The sequence below is a fragment of the Leucoraja erinacea genome, chromosome 18, assembly GCF_028641065.1.
Source record: "Leucoraja erinacea ecotype New England chromosome 18, Leri_hhj_1, whole genome shotgun sequence".
Taxonomy (NCBI): Eukaryota; Metazoa; Chordata; class Chondrichthyes; order Rajiformes; family Rajidae; genus Leucoraja; species Leucoraja erinaceus.
The window spans coordinates 6494337-6516968 of NC_073394.1; the positions used below are offsets into that span (position 1 = coordinate 6494337).

At 46.8% G+C, this 22632-nt stretch overlaps 1 protein-coding gene across 2 annotated transcripts in view; it reads left to right on the top strand.

Moving 5' to 3' along the window:
* The first annotated feature begins 2047 nt into the window (after window positions 1-2047).
* ano1a (anoctamin 1, calcium activated chloride channel a) overlaps window positions 2048-22632 on the top strand; it is a 183746-nt gene continuing 163161 nt past the window's right edge. The window contains exon 1 of one of the 2 annotated variants that reach the window (XM_055649204.1): window positions 2048-2243. In XM_055649204.1, the coding sequence (XP_055505179.1) occupies window positions 2186-2243 (58 nt within the window). In that variant the 5' untranslated portion in view covers window positions 2048-2185. Of the gene's footprint in view, window positions 2244-2637; window positions 2957-22632 lie in introns of those variants that run through there. The other variant, XM_055649203.1, reaches the window with a different exon arrangement.

Below are 22632 nucleotides of genomic sequence, written 5' to 3' on the forward strand. Positions count from 1 at the left end.
TCTCCTCGTATCGTAATACTGACATAGTCGTGGGTCATGGATTGAACGATTGCATTGATTGTAAGGTACAGCGTGGAAACAGGCCCTTCCGTCCGCGCCTGTTCACGGCAGTTTCTCATCCACTCCCTACACACATGGAGCATTAGATGCTGCCTGACCCGCTGAGTTACCCCAGCACTCAGCGTCTATCTCTGTTTCATTCTAATCTCAGGGTTGGAACCTCAACTCAATATTCGTTTCCATCTCAAAGTCACACCGATACCAAAATAATTGCCCTTTGCACCGAAATCTGTGGAATTCTCTGCCTCAGAGGCCGGTTGTCTGGATACTTTCAAGAGAGAGCTAGATAGGGCTCTTAAAGATAGCGGAGTCAGAGGGTATGGGGAGAAGGCAGGAACGGGGTACTTATTGGGGATGATCAGCCATGATCACATTGAATGGCGGTGCTGGCTCGAAGGGCCGAATGGCCTACTCCTGCTCATATTGTCTATTGTCTAAGATAGACGCAAAAAGCTGGATGAAACACATTCATCGCCAAAGACACACACAAAATGCTGGCTACTCAGCGGGTCAGACAGCATCTCTCTGGAGAACAGGAATATGTGCCATTTTGGGTCGAGACTCGAGACCTTTCTTCAGACCTTTGCACTGTTAAACACAGTTTGCGCTGTGCAACTTGGTGTTGTGGCGTTGCGTGCAGCGCGCTGGACTGGACAGTCTGTGAGTGAGCAGCGCCGATGAGCAGAGATGTGACATGTTCAACGCTGTCCCCCTCACCTGCTCTCGTCGCTCAGTGTTACTGACAGCCTCGGTCAGCCTGTGTCCCGGATCCACTTTCATTAACCGGAGATAACCTCCCCCTTTGTGGCTGTGTATGTTGTGCAGATGGACATGAAACTCCGCCGCGCAGAAGTGGCAGCGGAGATAAAGAAACGTCCTTCTAAACTAAATCCACTCTGGAGATTAATTGGCAAAAGGAGCTCCCGAGTTGACTCTTCTAGGTAATAGACTGAATCTGGGGGGAGGGGGGATTTGAAGGGACAAGACACTATCTAGTCGTTTGAGTTTAGTTTAAAGACACAGCGCGGAAACAGGCCCTTCGGCCCACCGAGTCCGCGCCGGCCGGCGATCCCCGCACACTAACACCATCCTACACACTTTGACAATTTACCGAGGCCAATTGACCTACAAACCTGCTCGTCTATGGAGTGTGGGAGGAAACCGGAGCACCCGGAGAAAACCCATGCGGTCACGGGGGGAACGTACAAACTCCGTACAGACAGCACCCGTAGTCAGGATCGAACCGGGGGCTCCGGCGCTGTGTAAGGCAGCAACTCTACCGCTCCAAGGCAGTGACTCTATAATCTAAGGCCACCTTTAAATAAGTTATTTAGTGTTTATATAACTCGGGTGAAGTTATTTTATTTTACAACTGAGCGGAAGCAACACAACATAATCGTTTCACCAAAGTCCTTCCAAAGCACCCGCGTCTGAGCCCCGGAGAGAGGGAAGAGGTGGGAGGGCAGGTTGGAGGGGTGGTGGGCAAAGCGGAACGGCGGTACCCCTCTCTCCCAAATGCCTGGTCTCACAGGTTCACAGGTTCACACGAACAACCACAATGCTGGAGTCAGCGGGTCAGGCAGCATCTCAGAGAAGGGATGGGTGACATTTCGAGTCGAGACCCTTCTTCAGACTGGGAGCCAAGTTGAGAGGCAGAGATGAGGAAGGGCAGGGTGTGAAAACGGGACATCAAAAGAGATGGAAAATGAGGGAACATGTAGAATCGATCATTGTTTGCTAGGAGAAGCTGACAAGGACGCAAAGGTGGCCATGTGCAGAGTACTGCCCTGCCGACTGCAAATTCAGAGGATTCAGAAGAGGTGAAGGTGGGCATTTGTGCCTTGAAATTCACTGCGCCCGTGTTGGAGATCCCTGGAAACGCTGCGTGAAGCAGCCAGCACTAACTCAACTCCCTCCCAGAATTGGGATTTGGGGGGGGGGGGGGGGGGGGGGGGGGGGGGGGGGGGGGTTATAGGAGTGGCGAGGCGAGAGGGGAACAGCATGGGAAAGCGTAAAAGGTTGCCTTATTGTGTGTGTGTGTACGGACACAGACCCTAAAAAGGGAACTGGCTGTTTTCTGCCAACAGCGCTCGGCGAGGGGGCCGGCGGACGCGAGAAGCGAGCAATGGACAGAAATGGCTACGACCTGCGGAGAATCCGTAACCAGCGAACCCCATCCAAGGGTGAGTACCGCACACGGAACCCTCTCCTCCTCCTCCTCCACCACGGCCTTCACACCACGGCCTTCAGCAGAAACTTCAGCAGAATCTCAGCACCCCCGTTTTTTACGCAAAAAAATAAACACCCCTTGTTTCGAGCCGGCTGGTTTGCAAGGGTGCCCTGGGTTCAGGAGATACAAAATGCTGGAGTAACTCAGCGGGACAGGCAGCATCTCTGGAGAGAAGGAATGGGTGACGTTTCGGGTCGAGACCCTTCTTCGGCCAGATCGCTTTGTAGGTCTGGGATTACAGCGGCGTTAGGTTCAGTCTGACAGCGAGAGAGACAGACAGAGAGAGAGAAAGAGAGGGGGGGGGGGGGGGGGGGGGGGGAGAGAGGGAGAGGGCAGCAGCTTAAACCGACCCCCTTTCGCCGGTCGCGTGGGACAGGTGCGAGAACTGGAGTTAGCAAAAAGTTTCCAACGAGTGAACGAGACGCACGGTCTTTCCTCCCCCTCTCTCTGCCTAAAGTCCGAGATATTCTAGCGCTGGGAACCACCATGTAACGTAACGCGATTCTCAACACTAGAGGTGATTTTGTGGACGGTGCTAAATTCGGGCTCGCCAGCAAGATGGAAGATAGTACCACAACACTGCGCGGCTTCTGATGCAGCCAAGATCATTTAGTAGAACCCACACAGGAGGAGACCATTCGGCCGGTCTGCTGTCTCATGGAATACGTGAGTGGTTCTGCAAGTTACCTTGAGACCGACTTGATAAAGCCTCTCTTCTAAAGGGCCGGCGCCTAAAAAGGACAGCGGGGTTGTGTGTGTGTTTGCTGTGTGTGTTTAATATATTAAATCAGGAGTTAATGCTTTAATGTAGGATTTAATCTGAAGGATAACCTGTTCACACAAAGGGTGGTGGGTGTATGGAACAAGCTGCCAGAGGAGGTAGTTGAGGCTGGGACTGTCCCAACGTTTAAGAAACTGTTAGACAGATACATGGACAGAACGGGTTTGGAGAGATATGGACCAAACGCGGGCAGGTGGGACTAGTGTAGTTGCGGCATGTTGGCCGGTGTGGGCAAGTTGGGCCGAAGAGCCTGTTTCCACACTGTATATGACACTATAACTGTGAGAGTTCGTGCGGTCCAGAGCTCTTCCTTCACCACAGAGACAAGGAAGGGGAGGATACAGAGTGCTGGAGTAACTCAGCGGGTCAGGCAGCATCTCCGGAGAAAAGGAATAGGTGACGTGTCGGGTCGAGAGCCTTCAAGTCAGATATGGGTGGGGATAGATGAGTTTTGATTTGAGAATTAAGGGACAAAAGTTTAGGGGTAACATGAGGGGGAACTTTTTTACTCAGAGAGTGGTAGCTGTGTGGAATGAGCTTAAAGTGGAAGTGGTGGCGCCAGGTTTGATTTTATCATTTAAAAATAAATTGGATAGGTATATGGATGGGAAAGGAATGGAGCGTTATGGTCTGAGTGCAGGTAGATGGGACTAGGAAAGCAAGTGTTCGGCACGGACTAGAAGGGCCGAGGTGGCCTGTTTCCGTGCTGTAATTGTTATATGGTTATAGTTTGAAGAAGGGTCTCGACCCGTTCCTTCTCTCCAGAGACGCTGCCTGTCCCGCTGAGTTACACCAGCACGTTGTGCCTATCCCCGGCCTCTCTTCCTCACCTTTCTTCCGACAAAGTCCGGTAGATGGGATTTTCTTCCATCGGCCTGTTTGGGTGTAAGCGAGTGCACGCGTGTTGGAAAGGGAGCCTTGATTCTAAAAGTAACTCCGAGCAGCTTCGGGACGTGTTAGCTGGCGAGAAGGCGGCGGAGCTCCAAGCGGCGAGAGTGGAGAGGCGGCGACGAGTTGGCGCTGTGGTTCCCTCGGTCAGAACCAGAACCTGTTCCCAAGGCGATTTATACCATTCGCAAATCCCGTGCAAACAAATCAAACCGTGGAATTCCACAGTGCGTTTGGGTTTGAGTTTGTGTTTGAATTTTGGATGTGTTTATGCTAAAACGGGACTGTAGAAATGATTTGGAGAGAAGGAATGGGTCTCTCACCCATTCATTCTCTCCAGAGATGCTGCCTGTCCCGCTGAACTAACTCCATCCAGCATTGTGTGTCTGTCTTCAATTTAAACCGGTACAGCATCTGTGCGGTTCTTTCCCACACATATACATTATTTGGTGGCGTTAGGTTGTCCGAGTCATGGTGTATTCTGCTTTAGCGTTTGTGAGAAGGTTGACAAGACTTGGGTCAAACACAAAGCGCTGGAGGAACTCAGTGGGTCAGGCAGCATCTATGGAGAGAATAACCAGGCGACTTTCAGCATCGGGGCCCTCCAGACTTGGCAGACGGCCCTTGGGATAGTGGAGTTTAGAGGCATACAGTACGGAAACAGGCCCTTCGGCCCAACTCGCCAATGCTGACCAAGATGCCCCATCCAAGCTAGTCCCATTTCCCTATTCTTGCTATTGAGGGAGTGCATCGTAGGTTTACAAGGTTAATTTGTAATTTGCGGGACTGTCATATGCTGAGCGAATGGTGCGGCTGGGCTTGTACACTCTGGAGGTTAGAAGGATGAGAGGATATCTCATTGAAACATATAAGCTTGTTAAGGGGTTGGACACTCTAGAGGCAGGAAACATGTTCCCGATGTTGGGGGAGTCCAGAACCAGGGGGACACAGTTTAAGAATAAGGGGTAAGAACGAAGAACGGAGACGAAACACTTTTTCACTCAGAGAGTTGTGAGTCTGTGGAATTCTCTGCCTCAGAGGGCGGTGGAGACCGGTTCTCTGGATGCTTTCAAGAGAGAGCCAGATAGGGCTCTTAAAATAGCGGAGTCAGGGGATAGGGGGAGAAGGCAGGAACGGGGTACTGATTGGGGATGATCAGCCATGATCACATTGAATGGTGGTGCTGGCTCGAAGGGCCGAATGGCCTACTCCTGCACCTATTGTCTATTGCCTGCGTTTGGCCCATATCCTTCTACTCCTTTCCTATCAATGTTCATGTCGAGATGTGTTTTTTAATGTTGCTTGACAGTTTCTTCCACTACCTCCTGTGGCAGCTTGTTCCATACACCCATCACCCACTGAGTAGAAAAGTTGCCTCTCGGGCTCCTATCAAATCTTATTCCCCTCTCACCTTAAACCCATGTCCTCCTGTTTACAATGGCCTGTTTCCTTTAGCGTCGTAACCTTTTTGCATATATATCATTAATTTGTTCTACATCACCGTCTATATCTGTAGTCCCCCCCCCAGGACTCTCAGTCTGAAGAAGAATCTCGACCCGAAACGTCACCCATATCTTCTCTCCAGAGATGCTGCCTGTCCCGCTGAGTTACTCCAGCATTTTGTGTCTACCTTCGGTTTAAACCAGCACCCTCCACATTTTCTCAAGGGGGTGGGGGTCTCCCTATTCCATACCATGAGTAAAAGACCAGGCGAAGTTTGGCCAAGGTTGTTCAGTTGCTTGGGGATGGAACTCCCGCTCACATGGAAACTGCAGAAACTTGAGCCGAGTACAAGTCTGGCAGCATCCGCGGAGACCCTTGCATTTTCAAAAGAGAGTTAGATTTAGCTCTTGGATCTAAAGGAATCAAGGGATATGGGGAGAAAGCTATAACTCCACTTGAGAGGGTCTCGACCCGAAACGTTGCCTGTTTCCTTCGCTCCATAGATGCTGCCTCACCCGCTGAGTTCCTCCAGCATTTTTGTCTACCTACAAGATACAAGATACATTTAATTGTCATTTGGACCCCTTGAGGTCCAAACGAAATGCCGTTTCTGCAGCCATACATTACAAACAAATAGACCCAAGACACAACATAATTTACATAAACATCCATCACATTGCTGTGATAGAAGGCCAAATAAACTTATCTCTCCACTGCACTACCTGAGTCGGGGGGGATTTTTAAAGCAGGAAAGAATCACATAGATCCCCCAACTCTCTCCCCATGTATGTGTCACCCCTGACTCTCAGTCTGAAGAAGGTTCTTCGACCCGAAACGTCACCCATTCCTGCTCTCTGGAGATGCTGCCTGACCCACTGAGTGACTCCAGCATTTTGTGTCGGCCCTTGATGTTGTAAGCCGGTTTAAACTTGCTCCCCCCGCCCCCCCCCTTCTGCTAAATAAGTGACACAGAGACACTTGAGAACGGGCGGACGGGCATCTGCAGTGTTACCGGAGTAGTCTGCTCACAGGGTTTCACATGTCACCACTATAAATGTAGAGAGAACACTCTCTCTCCCTCTCCCTCTATCTCTCCCCCTCTCTCTCTCTATCCCTCCAAACCAGTCCTATCCATGTACCTATCTAACTGTTTCTTAAACATTGGGAAAGTCTCTGCCTCAACTACATCCTCTGGCAGTTCTTTCCATACATCCACCACCCTTTTGTGTGGAAAAAGTTGCCCCTCAGATTCGTATTAACTCTTTTCCCCTTCACCTTAAACCTCCTCTGGGCAAGAGACTCTGTACATCCTCCTGATCTATTCCTCTCATCATTTTATACATTTGTATTTTATTGATTAATGCATTTATTGTATTTGATGGTGAAAAACTGGGTGAAACCAAACGAGGCAACACCCTCTTGAACCCTGATGCTCATAAATAACCCGATCTTCAATACACCATGCAATAAATAACAGAATCTCACCTCAATAGAAGGACAATATCTTGGTCCCCACAAAAAGCTGGAGTAAATCAGCGGGTCAGGCAGCTTCTCTGGTGAAAAGGAATAGGTGACTTTTCAGCTCGAGACACTTAATAGAAACATAGAAACATAGAAAATAGGTGCAGGAGGAGGCCATTCGGCCCTTCGAGCCAGCACCGCCATTCATGGTGATCATGGCTGATCGTCCCCTATCAATAACCCGTGCCTGCCTTCTCCCCATATCCCTTGACTCCACTAGCCCCTAGAGCTCTATCTCACTCTCTCTTAAATCCATCCAGTGACTTGGCCTCCACTGGCCTCTGTGGCAGGGAATTCCATAAATTCACAACTCTCTGGGTGAAAACGTTTTTTCTCACCTCAGTCTTAAATGACCTCCCCTTTATTCTAAGACTGGGGCCCCTGGTTCTGGACTCGCCCAACATTGGGAACATTTTTTCTGCATCTAGCTTGTCCAGTCCTTTTATAATTGTATGTGTTTTTATAAGATCCTCCCCTCATCCTTCTAAACTCCAGTGAATACAAGCCTAGTCTTTTCAATCTTTCCTCATATGACAGTCCCGCCAACCCAGGGATCAATCTCGTGAACCTTCTTCAGGCTGAGAGTCAGGGGAGAGGGGGAAACCAGAGATATGAAAAGTTACACCGAACATATGAATGAAAGGTATGCAAGAGGACAAATCAAAGCCAGCAACGATGATCAAGGAAATGCGGAGACCACAATGGTTCATTGTGGGCTGTGGGGAAGATGACAACAGGTGATACAAGCCGCGAAACTGAGCAGGACGAAAGTGGAACTAGTGCGATGACTAGTGTGTGTGAGGGACGGCGAGAGAGGGGATGCAAGGGTCATTTGAAGTTAGAGAAATCAATATTCGCACTGGTGGGTTGACTGCTCCAATTACAACTCAACTTTCTCAATTAAATCTGCATTTGCTAGGGTAGGTCCTTCAATATACCATTGCTCCTACAAGTCTTGTGGTGATGATAGCTGTTTGGATGGAGGCTATTCTGCCTATCGTTCCTGAGCAGGCTCCTTGGTACCGCTATCTTATAACCATATAACCATATAACAATTACAGCACGGAATTCTTGTTGATTTCTTCCATTTAATCTGTTTCCCCAGTGATCTTTTCCCTACATATTAATGCAATTATTTTATCTCTTGATGTGTTGCTGTCAGTGTGCAGAAAGCAAGCATGCATGAGTGGAATATCCCTGGCACCTTGGTCATCCTACTAGTCCCACTGTCCGCATCCCCGATTTCCCATTCATTTTCACCTCTTGATACCAATGGACCACCACGCACACAAAAAGCTGGAGTAACTCAGCGTCTCCGGAGAAAAGGAATCGGTAACGTTTCCGGTCGAGACTCTTCTACAGACGTCAACAATGGACTATTGTGGGCTCCACCCTTCCTTGGTCATCTGTTTTGCCGGCCCTGCTTTTTTTCTGGCCCTTTCATACCTCCAGTTCCCTCCCCTCTACTTTCAGTCTGAATAAGGGTCCCGACCCGAAACGTCACCCATCCTTTTTCTTCAGAGATGCTGCCCGACCCAGTGAGTTACTCCAGCTTTTGTGTGCGTGGTGGTCGATTGTTATCAAGAGGTGATAATGAAGGGAAATTGGGGATATGAACATCAGGTTTCAGTTTGAGACCCTCCTTTTCGATCCAAAACATCACCCGTTCCTTCTATCCAGAGATGCTGCCTGTCCCGCTGAGTTACTTCAGCAATTTGTGTCTATGTTCGGTGTAAACCAGCATCTCCAGGTCCTTCCTGCACAGAATACTGAGTTATCTGACTTACTCTTACAGCTATGGTCCAAGTGACTATCCAGTTACAAATTCAATCAGTGGTACGCTCTAGGATATGTGGCAGTGATGCCATTGAGCGGAGGTGAGGTTGATTAAATTCTTCTTTGTAGGAGATGGTCAACCAGCGTGTGGTGAATGTTACCAGCTGAAGGCTTATTGTGTAGTAAGGATCTATAGATGCTGGTTTACTCTGAAGATAGACACAAAATGCTCGAGAAACTCAGCGAGTCAGGCAGCATCTCTGGAGAAAAGGAATAAGCCTGAAGGAAGATCTCGACCTGAAACGCCACTTCCTTGAACATCGTCTGCTTTGATCTATCATTTTCACACCTTGCCTTTCCTTTTTTTTTTCACTTAAATTTTTGTTGATTTTTAAGAGATATGTACAAAACAGTGCAACACTATCACCATAAATAAAACAAAATAAGAAAAACAACAATCAAAATAAAAAAATAAGTAGATAGGGGGAAAAAAAGAAGTAAATCAGTAAAAAGTTGGAATAAGACCGTGTGGTTCACTTACCAAATTAAAAAAGAAAAAACGTTACACTGATTAGTTATCTGGAGATAATTCAATATTCATACAAAGATACCATCTAGTTCAATATAACACAATCTTCCCATATCTAGCTCGGCATTTATCTAATTGGTGTCATGGCTCAAATAAACGGTCCATTTTCCCCAGATCTTCTCAAATGAATTCACCTTGCCTTTCCATATCTCCGGTTTCCCTCTCCCCTGACTCTCAGTCTGAAAAAGGGTCTCGACCTGAAGCGTCACCTATTCCTTCTGTCCAGAGATGTTGCCAGTTCCGCTGAGTTACTCCAGCGTCTCATGTCTGTCTTTGGCGATATATGTTTTTCATCTCAGATACATTTGATACATTAACTTTAACTTCCAAACTGCGAAGAAAGGAACTGAATCTCCTATTTTGAACTCAGTGGTCCAGCACCTTTGGATAATATGAGACACAAGACATGCAGATGCTGGTTTACAAAAGAAATACAAAGTGCTGGAGTAACTCTTGAGGACTGCAAAGGTGACGTTTCAGGTCAGGATCCTTCTTCAGACTGGTGAAACGTCTTGACCCGAAACGTCACCTATCCATGTTTTCCAAAGATGCTGCCTGACCTGCTGAGTTACTCCAGCACTTTGTGTTTCTTTATCCCTTGGTAACTGGTTTAGTAATCAATTGGTTGACATCCACTTCAACCTGTGAATTTTCATGACCTATCCTTAATCTGTTGGCTCGCCTTATCAATCAGTGGAGCAATGTAGTTCGTGGAGTCCTTCAGAACGGCACGTCCTCATAACAATTACCAAGTACCATGCTATTGTAATCCCATTTCCCTGCACTTGCTGTGTAGCCTCCCACACCTTCATTGTTCAGCTGCTCATCTAAATACCTCTGAAGTTCAATTTAGTGTAGTTTCGTGATACAGCACAAAAATAGGCCCTTCGGCCCACCATGTCTACACCGACCATAGATCACCAGTTCATACTAAAGATAAACACAAAAAGCTGGAGTAACTCAACGGGTCAGACAGCATCTCTGGAGAAAAGGAATAGGTGGCGTTTCGGGTCGGGACCCTTCTTTAGACTGAGGAAGGGTCTCGAGCTGAAACGTCACTTATTCATAGAAACATAGGAAGTAGGTGCAGGAGTAGACCATTTGGATCAAGACCGAACCTGGGTCTGTGGTGCTGTGGGGAAGCAGCTCGACCAGTTCTATTCTATGACTTTATGATTCTCTAAGACGTGTAGGTGCAGGAGTAGGCCGTTCGGCCCTTCGATCCAGCACCGCCATTCAATATGATCATGGCTGATCATCTAAAATCGCTACCCCGTTCCTGCTTTTTACCATATCCCTTGATTCCTTTCGCCCTAAGAGCCAAATCTATCTCTCTCTTGAAAACATCCAGTGAATTGGACTCCACTGCCTTCTGTGGCAGAGAATTCCACAGATTCACAAATCTCTGGGTGAAAAAAGGTTTTCCTCATCTCAGTCCTAAATGGGCTAATTTTAATATTCTTAAATTGTGACCACTCCCCCCCGTTCTGGACCCCCCCTCCCAATATAGGGGACATTTTTCCTGCATCTAGCCTGTCCAATCCTTTAAGAATTTTATATGTTTCTATAAGATCCCCTCTCATCCTTCTAAATTCCAGTGAATACAAGCCCAGCCAGGAATAGCGGGATCTTTGCAGAAGCAGCAGAGGCCACAAGAGATCGATCATCATCTGATTCTATCACCCACTCCGATTGCAACAATCCCCTGGGTCAAAAGGTTCCTGCTCAGATCCCCTCTAAACCTTTCAGCTCTTATCCTAAATTATGCCCCCTAGTTTTAGATGCCTTTATTTTGGGGGGATCTTTCCTAATAGCGAACCTATCTACAGGCTTCATAATATTGTACATCGCAGCCTCTGACACCTCATCGCCAAGGAAAATAAATCCAACCTATGCAGTCCGTCCTGATAGCTGAAATGTTCCATCTTGGACATCAGACTGAAGAAAGGTCCCAACCAGAAACATCACCCATCCATATTCTCCAGAGATGTTGCTTGACCCACTGAGTTGCTCCAGCACTGTACAGTCTTACAGCTTGGAAACAGGCCCTTTGGCCCAACTTGCACACACCGACCAACATGTCCCATCTACACTCGTCCCACTCACCCCTGTTTGGCCCATATCCCTCTATACCAGTCCTATCCACGTACCAGTCTAAAAGTTTCTTAAACATTGCGATAGTCCCTGCCTCAACTACCTCCTCCGACAGCTCGTTCCATACACCCAGCACCCTTTGTGTGGAATAAGTAACCTCTCGGGTTCCTATTAAATCTTTCCCCCCTCACCTTTCCCCCCTCACATGCAGGTTAATCTCAGTACCCTCTCCAGTGTAATCATGTCCTTATACTGTGGCAACTGGAGCATTTTAGGAAGGAAGGTAGACAAAATTGCTGGAGAAACTCAGTGGGTGCAGCAGCATCTATGGAGTGAAGGAAATAGGCAACATTTCGGGCTGAAACCCTTCTTCAGACTGGTGGAGGGTGGGAGGTGGGGAGAAGAAAGGAAAAAGAAAGAGGAGGAGCCCGAGGGCTGAGGGAGAGCTGAGAAGGGAAGGAGACAGCAAGGGCTACCGGAAATTGGAGAATTCAATGTTTATGCCGCTAGGGTGCAGACTGCCCAAGTGGAATATGAGGTGCTGTTCCTCCAATTTACGGTGGTCCTCACTCTGGCCATGGAGGAGGCCCAGGACAGAGAGATCAGATTCGGAATGGGAGGGGGAGTTGAAGTCCTGAGCCACCGGGAGATCAGGTTGGTTAATGCGGACCGAGCTGAGGTGTTCGGCGAAACGATCGCCAAGCCTACGCTTGGTCTCACCGATGCAGATCAGCTGAGATCTAGAGCAGCGGATGCAATAGATGAGGTAGGAGGAGATGAAGGTGAACCTCCGTCGCACCTGGAACGACTGCATGAGTCCTTGAATGGAGTCGAGGGGGGAGGTAAGATGGTTACATTCTATGAAGTTCTTTGGAGATATGCTAGGATTTATGAAGTTGTATTATAACTTCACAACCCTTATACTCTCCAGTCTTGCACTATAAATATTTTTAATGACGCAATAAATAAAATGGCACCTTTATGGAAATATTCTTTTTTAGTCCCATCTTCAATCGTGTATTTTATCTCTTTGATTTTCATTTAACATTTGACTTTGAACCAATATAGATCTGACTAGCTCACTGAGTGATGCTCTGCCTGGAGATTTTCAGCCTATTACATCCAGGTCCATAGCTTCCTTGGGTAAGATATGTGGATTGAAACTGATAGACCAAAGGTGTAGGAAGGAACTGTAGATGCTGGTTGCATACTGAAGGTAGACACAATATGCTGGAGTAACTCAATGGGACAGGCAGCATTCTCTGGAGAAAAGGACTCAGGACTTCAGACTGAGAGTCTGGGAAGAAGGAAACGGGATGTATGGGAAGGTGCAAAGGACAAATGGATGAAAGGTATGGGAAAAACAAATCAAAGCCAGTCAGCTGATCAAGGAAAGGTGGAGCCCACAATGGTCCATTGTTGGCTGTGGAGAAGGTGATTATGAGTGGGTGCAAATAGTGAAACTAAGCAGGATGGCAGTGGAAATCCTACGATGACTAGGGTGGGGGATGGATGGGGAGGGAGAGAGTGGAAGGGTTGGATAAATCAATATTCATACTGTTGGGTTGTAAGTTGCCCAAGCGAAATATGAGGTGCTTGGGAACACCTTTCTTGTGTCTGGTCTGGAATATAATGCCAGCAATAAATAGCAGTGGAGACAGAATCAATTATTGTATTTAAAAGGGAGCAGTAAATGTATCTGAAAGGAAATAACTAATGTCATCATAATCTATCTAACCACATGAGGAAAGGACAAAGAAAAATCGAAACATAGAAAATAGGTGCAGGAGTAGGCCATTCGGCCCTTCAAGCCAGCACCACCATTCAATATGATCATGGTTGATCATCCAAGACCAGTACCCTGTTCCTGTTTTCCCCCCATATCCCTTGATTGTGTTAGCCCTAAGAACTATATCTAACTCTCACTTGAATCCATCAAGGACGTTCCTTTAGGAAGGAAATGAGGAGGAATTTCTTTTGTCAGAGGGTCATCAATCTGTGGAATTCATTGCCACGGAAGGCTGTCGTGGCCAAGTCATTCGATAATTTTTAAGGCATAGATAGATAGATTCTGGATTAGTATGGGTGTCCGCGGTTATGGGGAGAAGGCAGGAGAATAGGGTTAGGAGGGAGGGGTGGATCAGACATGATTGAATAGCAGAGTAGACATGATGGACCGAATGGCCTAATTCTGCTCATTTCACGTACAAACCTACAGAGCTGTAGGAAGATGCTCAGGTACTAGAATCAGTTGATACAAGGGGCCAGTAAATTCTTTACAGGCTGAATGGCCTCCCACTGAGACCCAGCTATTCTGTGATTGTGCATTTTTTGATAGGGATAGGAAGTAGAATGTTTACATGATGGAATTGGTACACGGGAGACTTTAAACCATGACTAGTTTTAGCTGCCTTACAATGTTATGTTTCAGTGTACCATCAATCAAATGCCTCGCATTCTTTCAATAAGCTAATGTGCACATTCTCAGATTAAAAATAGCTACAATCCCAACATTGGAATAGTTTGCTACCATTCAGCTAATGCTGCTGTTTAAAAAAAGTATCTGAAAAATATACGTGTGTTTACAGATTACAAATGCACATGCAATATTTTAATAAGCACTATGGCACATAGGACATAGATGGCATTCTAGATTCACTTTATTCCCTAGTTCTATGCATAAATGGCATCAAATGGCACATTTTACACTGGTTAAACTTCTAAATATTACTTTCTATAACTCTCTCAAACCACAATAATATTCATCAAACTGTCAATGTTTTGTGGAAAGATGAAACGAAGAACTCCCATATTAATGTCTCTTATAAGTTCATAAGTGATGTGGCCATTCGGCCCATCAAGTCTACCCCGCCATTCAATCAAGGCTGATCTATCTCTCCCTCTTCACCCCATTCTCCTGCCTTCTCCCCATAACCCCTGACACCCATACTAATCGGAGTCCAGAACCAGGGGATACAGTTTAAGAATAAGGAGTAAGCCATTTAGACGAGGAGACACTTTTTCTCACAGAGAGTGGTGAGTCTGTGGAATTCGCTGCCTCAGAGGGCGGTGGAGGCAGGTTCTCTGGATACTTTCAAGAGAGAGCTAGATAGGGCTCTTAAAGATAGTGGAGTCAGGGGATATGGGGAGAAGGCAGGGACGGGGTACTGATTGGGGATGATCAGCCATGATCACATTGAATGGCGATGCTGGCTCGAAGGGCCAAATGGCCTACTCCTGCACCTATTGTCTATTGTCTATTGACTAATCAAGAATCTATCTATCTCTGCCTTAATAATATCCATTGATTTGGCCTCCATAGCCTTCTGAGACATCTTCCCTGGGGAAGATGATCATTTTTATGATAGAATTTTATGTTTAGTTGTGAGGGATAAATTCTGTAATTCTGGAACGAAAAACGACTAACCTTTGCGAAAATAAATTGAGATATTGGATGAAACAGAATGATGGTAAATGTGCGGCTCTAGATATTTAATGCAATGTTTCGTAAATTTTAGTATATGCGGAAAAATATGCATTTATATGAATAACATGCGTGTTATCATCGAAATGTAAAAGCCCAGTACATCCCACCCACCTCTCCAGCAGCCTCTCACGCTCATGTAATAGCTGTGCTGATCACTACAAAGCCTTGATCACATTGAATGGCGGTGCAGGCTCGAAGGGCCGAATGGCCTACTCCTGCACCATTGTCTATTGTCTACCACTCTGCCACCATCACAAAGCTGACACGGTGGCACACCGTTAAAGTTGCTGCCTTACAGCGCCAGTGATCCCATGTTCGATCCTGTCTATGGGGGCTGCCTGTGTGGAGTTTGTACGTTCTCTCTGTGACTGTGTGGGTTTTCTCCGGGTGTTCGGTTTCCTCCCACACTCCAGGGACGTGCAGGTTTGTAGTTTGGTTTAGAGATAGAGTGTGGAAACAGGCCCTTCAGCCCACCGAGTCCGTGCTGACCAGCGATCACCCCGTACACTAGCACTGTCCCACACACGAGGGACAATTTACAAATCTTACCGATGCCAATTAACCTGCAAACCTCTATGTATTCGGAAAATGAATTGCCATTAACCTTTTGAAGGCTGAAGTGCATCCTTGAACTAACATTAACCTTTGTAGGTTAATTGGTGTCGGTAAAGAAAAATTGTAAATTGTTCCTAGTGTGTCGGAGAGTTCTAGTATACGGGGTGATCGCTGGTCGGCACAGACTCAGTGGGCAGAAGGGCCTGTTTCTGAGCTGCATCTCTAAAGTCTAAAGAGTTCAGTCCCCTCCATCTCTCACAGGGGACATTCTGAACCACACTGGTCTCCTCAGTGCATGTCGGAGCAGATGGTGCCAGTGTTAACTTCTCTCCCTCCAAGAACTAGTTTTCCAATCTGACACCCAACACTTGTTTCTCGAATATCCTTTATTAGTGAGGAACGTGGGAATAAAAATCTCTTCAGCGTAAACTCTACCATTGCATATTTTATGAACACAGCTAAATATTTTATAACCTACAACACGAATCTTCATGTGCAGTGTTAGGCCCAATGATTTATTTGGGCCGTGCCCTGATGTAATCAAATCCTTTTTGATGAGCTTTGAAAATTTTATTTCAACAAAGTTTTCATTAGCTGCTGCTGTTGGTAACGTCAATCTGTTCGATCTTTCACGGGAGACGATGGTCAAGTCTTTTTCATCCAGATATTACCAAAGCCCTAAAAGGCAACAATATTATTCCTGATATATATAAACATGGATAAGTCATTGGTGATCCTTGACAGTTTTCGATACGTTTATTGTTGTAAGCATGAGTGTGGTCAGGTACACATAGAATGAAAACATTTAAGGGCCTGTCCCACTTGGCAATTTTTTCGGCGACTGCCGGCATCATTGACTGACGTATCAGGTCACCGAAAAATTAGCGGCGCTGACGTGGCGTGGTGACGTATGATAGAAACATAGAATAGGTGCAGGAGTAGGCCATTCGGCCCTTCGAGCCTGCACCGCCATTCAATTTGATCATGGTTGATCATCCAACTCAGTATCCTGTACCTGCCTTCTCTCCATACCCCCTGATCCCTTTAGCCACAAGGGCCACATCTAACTCCCTCTTAAATATAGCCAATGAACTGGCCTCAACTACCTTCTGTGGCAGAAAATTCCGCAGATTCACCACTCTCTGTGTGAGAAAGGACCTTCCCCCATATCCTGAAACTGTGACCCCTTGTTCTGGACTTCCCCAACATTGGGAACAATCTTCCTGCATCTAGCCTGTCCAACCCCTTAAGAATTTTGTAAGTTTCTATAATGATCCCCCCTCAATCTTCTAAATTCTAGCGAGTACAAGCCGAGTCTATCCCGTCTTCAATCATGTGAAAGTCCTGACATCCCAGGAATCAGTCTGGTGAACCTTCTCTGTACAACTATGGCAATAATATATTTCCTCAGATTAGGAGACCAAAACTGTACGCAATACTCCAGGTGCGGTCTCACCAAGACCCTGTACAACTGCAGTAGAACCTCCCTGCTCCTATACTCAACATGACACGCGGTGTTTTTTTCAAATCTCGCAACATTTTTTTTTGTTACCGCTGGATTTTGAAATGTTCGAAATCTTTTGGCGACACTGATATGACGCCGGCAGTCAGCGAAAAAATCGCCAAGCGGGGCAGGCCCTTTAAGCATCAGTGGGAAGCAGATTTTGGTGCATCACAAATCTATTTTTTTTATTGCAAAGAAAAGGTTTGTTGGCAGGGATGGAGGGGCCTGAGGAAAGGATTGTGGACTTTAGAGATACAGCGCAGAAACAGACCCTTCGGCCCACCGAGTCACCACCGACCAGCGATCACCCCGTACTATCCTACACACACTAGGGTCGATTTACAATTTTAGGGAAGCCAATTAATCTGCAAACCTGAAACGTCTTTGGAGTGTGGGAGGAAACCAGAGCATCTGGGGAAAACCCACGCAGTCACAGGGAAAACAAATAAACCCCCTACAGACTGCAGGATTGAACACGGGTTGTTTGTGCTATAAGGCAGCAACTCTACCGCTGTGCCACCGTGGTCGTAGGCTCGTATAGTACAGAAACAGGCCCTTCGGCCCAACACGCCCATGCCGACCAAAATGCCCCATCTAAGCTATTCTCGTTTGTCCGTGTTCCCTCCAAAAATTCCCTATCCATGTCTCTATTCAAATGTATTTTAAACAGTGTTAGTATCTGCCTCAATTCCCTTCTCTGGCAAGTCGTTCCATACACACACACCCTCTGAGCGGAAAACAATTCCATTCAGGTTTTTATTAAATCTTGCCCCGCATACATCTTCATTGTGTTTGATTCCACTATCCTGGGTAAAAGACTCTGTGCATTCACCCAATCTTTACCCTCCATGATCCTCACTACAATCTCGTTCATGCCTGCTGCCTCTCTCTCTTCCACTGCCTACAGTCAGTAGAATATCTAGTCCCTTGTCAGGTCACAATGTGTGGGGAGGATGCAATTTACCGCATGCTTCCTGTAATTCTCTTATCGGATACACCATGTGAGGTTACATTGAAATCGACAAACATTTAGATCACTTGTGGGAAGGAACTGCAGATGCTGGTGTAAAACGAAGATAGACACAAAAAGCTGGAGTAACTCAGCGGGTCAGGCAGCCTTGCTGGAGAGAAGGAATAGGTGACATTACGGGTTGAGACCCTTCTTCAGACTGAGTCTGGGGAAAGGGAAACGAGAGATATAGACGGTGATATAGAGAGATATGGAACAAAAGAATGAAAGCTATGCAAAAAAACAATGATGATGAAGGAAACAGGCCATTGTTAGCTGTTTCTTAGGTGAAAACAAACTACGGACAGTCAGACGGCTTTAAAGCTTGTATGACGGCTTGGGTGGGGGAGGGACGGAGAGAGAGGGGATACAAGGGTTATTTGAAGTTGGAGCTATCAATACTCATACCGCTGGGTTGTAAACAGCCCATGAGAAATATGAGGTGGTGTTTCTCCAACTTGCATTTGGCCTCATTCTGACAACGAACTGTAGATAAACCACCTTAACAGCTGAAGACCTTCCATGCATGGACATCCTCTGTTAAAAGCAAAACCACCTTTCACCAAAGTGAGCCAATGTTTGAAGACATTCCTTGTACCAGAGCTGGAATATTATTCTATCTTCTCCCAAGATGCTGAATACAAATGGATGTTTTGAGGGCTGTCTGTCTTTGTTTAAGGAAATTAAATCTCCAGCTTAGATGGTGTATAAAATAATGAGAGGAAAAGATGGGGTAGATGCACAGAGTCTCTTGCCCAGAGTAGGTGAATCGAGGACCAGAGGACATAGGTTCAAGGTGAAGGGGAATAGACTTCATAGGAATCCGAGGGGTAACATTTTCACACAGTGGGTGGTGGGTGTATGGAACGAGCTGCTGGAGCAGGTAGTTGAGGCTGGGACAATCCCAATGTTTAAGAAACAGTTGAACACCAGAGTGAGTACCACCGGAAACTGGAGGAGCAGCAACTCGTATTCCGCTTGGGCTGTCTGCATCCCAGTGGCCTGAACATTGACTTCTCCAATTTCCGGTAGCCCTTGCTGTCTCCTCCCCTTCTCAGCTCTCCCTCAGCCCTCTGGCTCCTCCTCTTCCTTTCTTCCCCCCCCCCCCCCCCCCCCCCCCCCCCTCCCCCCCCCCCCCCCCCCCCCCCCGCACCCCACCCCCACCCCCACCCTCCACCCTGCATCAGTCTGAAGAAGGGTTTCGGCCCGAAACGTTGCCTATTTCTTTCGCTCCGTAGATGCTACCGCACCCACTGAGTTTTCCAGCATTTCATTCTTGGACAGGTACATGGATAGGGCAGGTTTGGAGGGGGATGGGCTAAATGCAAACAGGTGGAACTGGTGTAGCTGGGATATGTTGGCCAGTGTGGGCAAGTTGGGCCGAAGGGCCTGTTTCCACGCTGTATGACTCTACAAGTCTAATCAGATGGATTGAACGACAAAGACACTTGTTTCTGGCCAAAGCGTGGGAAGTCAGTCCAAGGGGAAGCCCAGCTTATATGACAATCAACTGCTTTTGGAAGATAGTTTTACCGATCTATTTTTAAATGGAAATGCTAGTGTTCGGAGGACTATTAACAAAGTCGCTTATGTGATATAGTTAGCCGCTGTGGGTGTGCATGCCATGGAGTTGCTGTCACGTAGAGTACCTCATAAAAACGATTAGCACCAAATCTTTGACATTCATTTCATGGTCACAAGCCCATATACAGGACTTTGGTGCAGGCCAACACATCGGCAGATCCGGGCTATAATATAAATAGCACGCTCATTGTGACACAGTTTGTCCATCGATTCCTCCAGAGATGCAGGATGTAACCTCAGATATCATGTCAATACTGCACATGGCTAATGCGTGTACGTAATAAAATGGGTATTTGTCCTGTGTCGTACCCACCGCTGTTACTTTGCTTACGATGCGATACGACTGAACTTTATTCATCCCCGGAGAGAAATAGGTCACAATGCACGACAAGGTACACAAAAAATTCAACTTAAAAATTAAATTAATAAGAGAAAAAGGCAAGTGACTGTTGGCTGGCTGCCGTGCGCACACAACGCCTTAACCGGAACGAACAAACAAACAAACAAACAAACAAACAGGCTTATCCCCTGGGTAGTGGATTCTAAAGTTTTGGAGTTGTGGATTCTGGAGTTTTGGTTGGTGACTTTTATTATCTTAAAAGTGTCAGAGATCCACATTTGTTCCTGACCTCAGGTGATGGCTTCATTGAGTTTGCATGTTCTACCTTTGGTTTCCTCCCACATCCCAAGGACATACGGGGTTGTAGGTTGCTTATTTTAGTTAAGAGATACAGTGTGGAAACAAGCCCTTCGGCCCACCAAGTCCGTGCCGACCCGCGATCCCTGCACGCGAACACTATCCCACACAATCTAGGGACAATTTGCAATGTTACCGAAGCCAATTAACCTACAAACCTGCTGCGTGTCTTTGGAATGTGGGAGGAAATCCGAGCACCCGGAGGAAACCCACGCAGGTCACGGGGAGAACGTGGGTGGGTTTCCTCCCGTGATGCCCGGGTTCGATCAGTTAAGGGCTTGGGCACACTAGAGGCAGGAAACATGTTCCCGATGTTGGGGAAGTCCAGAACCAGGGGCCACAGTTTAAGAATAAGGGGTAAGCCATTTCGAACGGAGACGAGGAAACACTTTTAATCACAGAGAGTGGTGAGTCTGTGGAATTCTCTGCCTCAGAGGGCGGTGGAGGCCTGTTCTCTGGATGCTTTCAAGAGAGAGCTAGATAGGGCTCTTAAAAATAGCAGAGTCAGGGGATATGGGGAGAAGACAGGAACGGAGTACTGATTGGGGATGATCAGCCATGATCACATTGAATGGCGGTGCTGGCTCGTAGGGCCGAATGGCCTACTCCTGCACCTATTGTCTATTGCCTATAATGTACAAACTCCTCGTACAGACAGCGCCGCAGTCAGGATCGAACCAGGGTCTCTGGTGCTGTGAGGCAGCAACTCTACCGCTGTGCCACCGTGCCGCCCTTGTTCTCTGTTACTTGTTCTTGTTAATTGCCCCTAGTGTGTAGGGAGTAAATGAGAAGCGGGTTAACATGGGTCTAGTATGAACAGGCGACCAATGGTCGGCATGGACTCAATGGGCCGAAGGGCTTGATTCCATGCTTTATCCCAAAACGAAATTAAACTAAATCTTTTTTTAAATTGCTGTTCTCCAGCACCATTTTTAAAGTGATGGCCAGAATTGTACGCAGTTTTCTAAACATAATTAAAGGAGGTTTGTCACAAATTCAACTTTAACCCCTTTGCGTTTGAATTCTAATCCTCAAGCAATAGAAACCTGATCTTTGTTTTGGGAATGTATAATCATGTTCACTCATGTGGCAACATTGGACAATTTTAGGTTACACAAAAAAGCTGGAGAAACTCAGTGGGTGCAGCAGCATCTATGGAGCGAAGGAAATAGGCAACGTTTCGGGCCGAAACGTTGCCTATTTCCTTCGCTCCATAGATGCTGCTGCACCCGCTAAGTTTCTCCAGCTTTTTTGTGTAACCTTCGATTCTCCAGCATCTGCAGTTCCTTCTTAAACATTGGACAATTTTAGTTTAGTTTAGTTTAGTTTAGTTTAGTTTAGTTTAGAGATACAGCGCGGGAACAGGCCCTTCGCGCTGCCAAGTGATCCCCGCACGTTAACACGATCCTACACGCACTAGGGGCAATTTAAATTTATACCAAGCCAATTAACATACAATCCTGTACGTCTTTGGAGTGTGGGTGGGAACCAAAGATCTCGGAGAAAACCCACGCAGGTCATGGGAGAACGTACAAACTCCGTACAGACAAGCACCCGTTGTCAGGATCGAACCCGGGTCTCTGCGGCGCTGCAAGGCAGCAACTCTACCGCTGCGCCACCGTGCCGCCCCTGTTAGAGTTTACAGTATTCTTTTACTTCACCCTAGGTTTGAGGATTATTTTCTGAGAATTACGTGGCTTTTCTTAGTCCTATTATCAAAATACACATCCTATTTCAAAACAAAATTAATTTGTCAGTTACACTTCAGTTCAAAACTCGACCTTTGGCATTCCTGGAGAAAGATGTGGTTGAGAGATACCAGGGGGAATTAAAACACATTAACCAAAAAAAGCTAGAAACAAATTCTCATACTCTGGAAATCTGTTTTGTTTTAAGACATTCCTGTTAACCACATATTATCTTGGCCAATGTATTTACACAGACCATAATCTGTAAAGTCAGAAAGTTTTGTCCCAGTTTTATGTTGACGAATGTACAATGTGTAGCTAACTTTTTAGCGGGTAGACACAAAAAGCCGGAGTAACTCAGCAGGGACAGGCAGCACCTCTGGAGAGAAGGAATGGGTGACGTTCCGGGTCAAGACCCTTATTCAGGCTGAGAGTCAGGGGAGAGGGAGTCGAGAGGGTATGGAAGGGTGAGGTGTGAAAACGACAGATCAAAGTGGATGATGCTATGGAAATGTAGAATGTAGACAAAAAATGCTGGAGAAACTCAGCGGGTGAGGCAGCATCTATGGAGCGGAGGAATAGGTGACGTTTCGGGTCGAGATCCTTCCCCAGACTCATGTGGGAGTGCAGGGGGGGGGGCGGGAAGAAGAAAGGAAGAGGCGGAGACAGTGGGCTGTGGGAGAGCTGGGAAGGAGAGGGGAAGGAGGGAGAAAGCAAGGACTACCT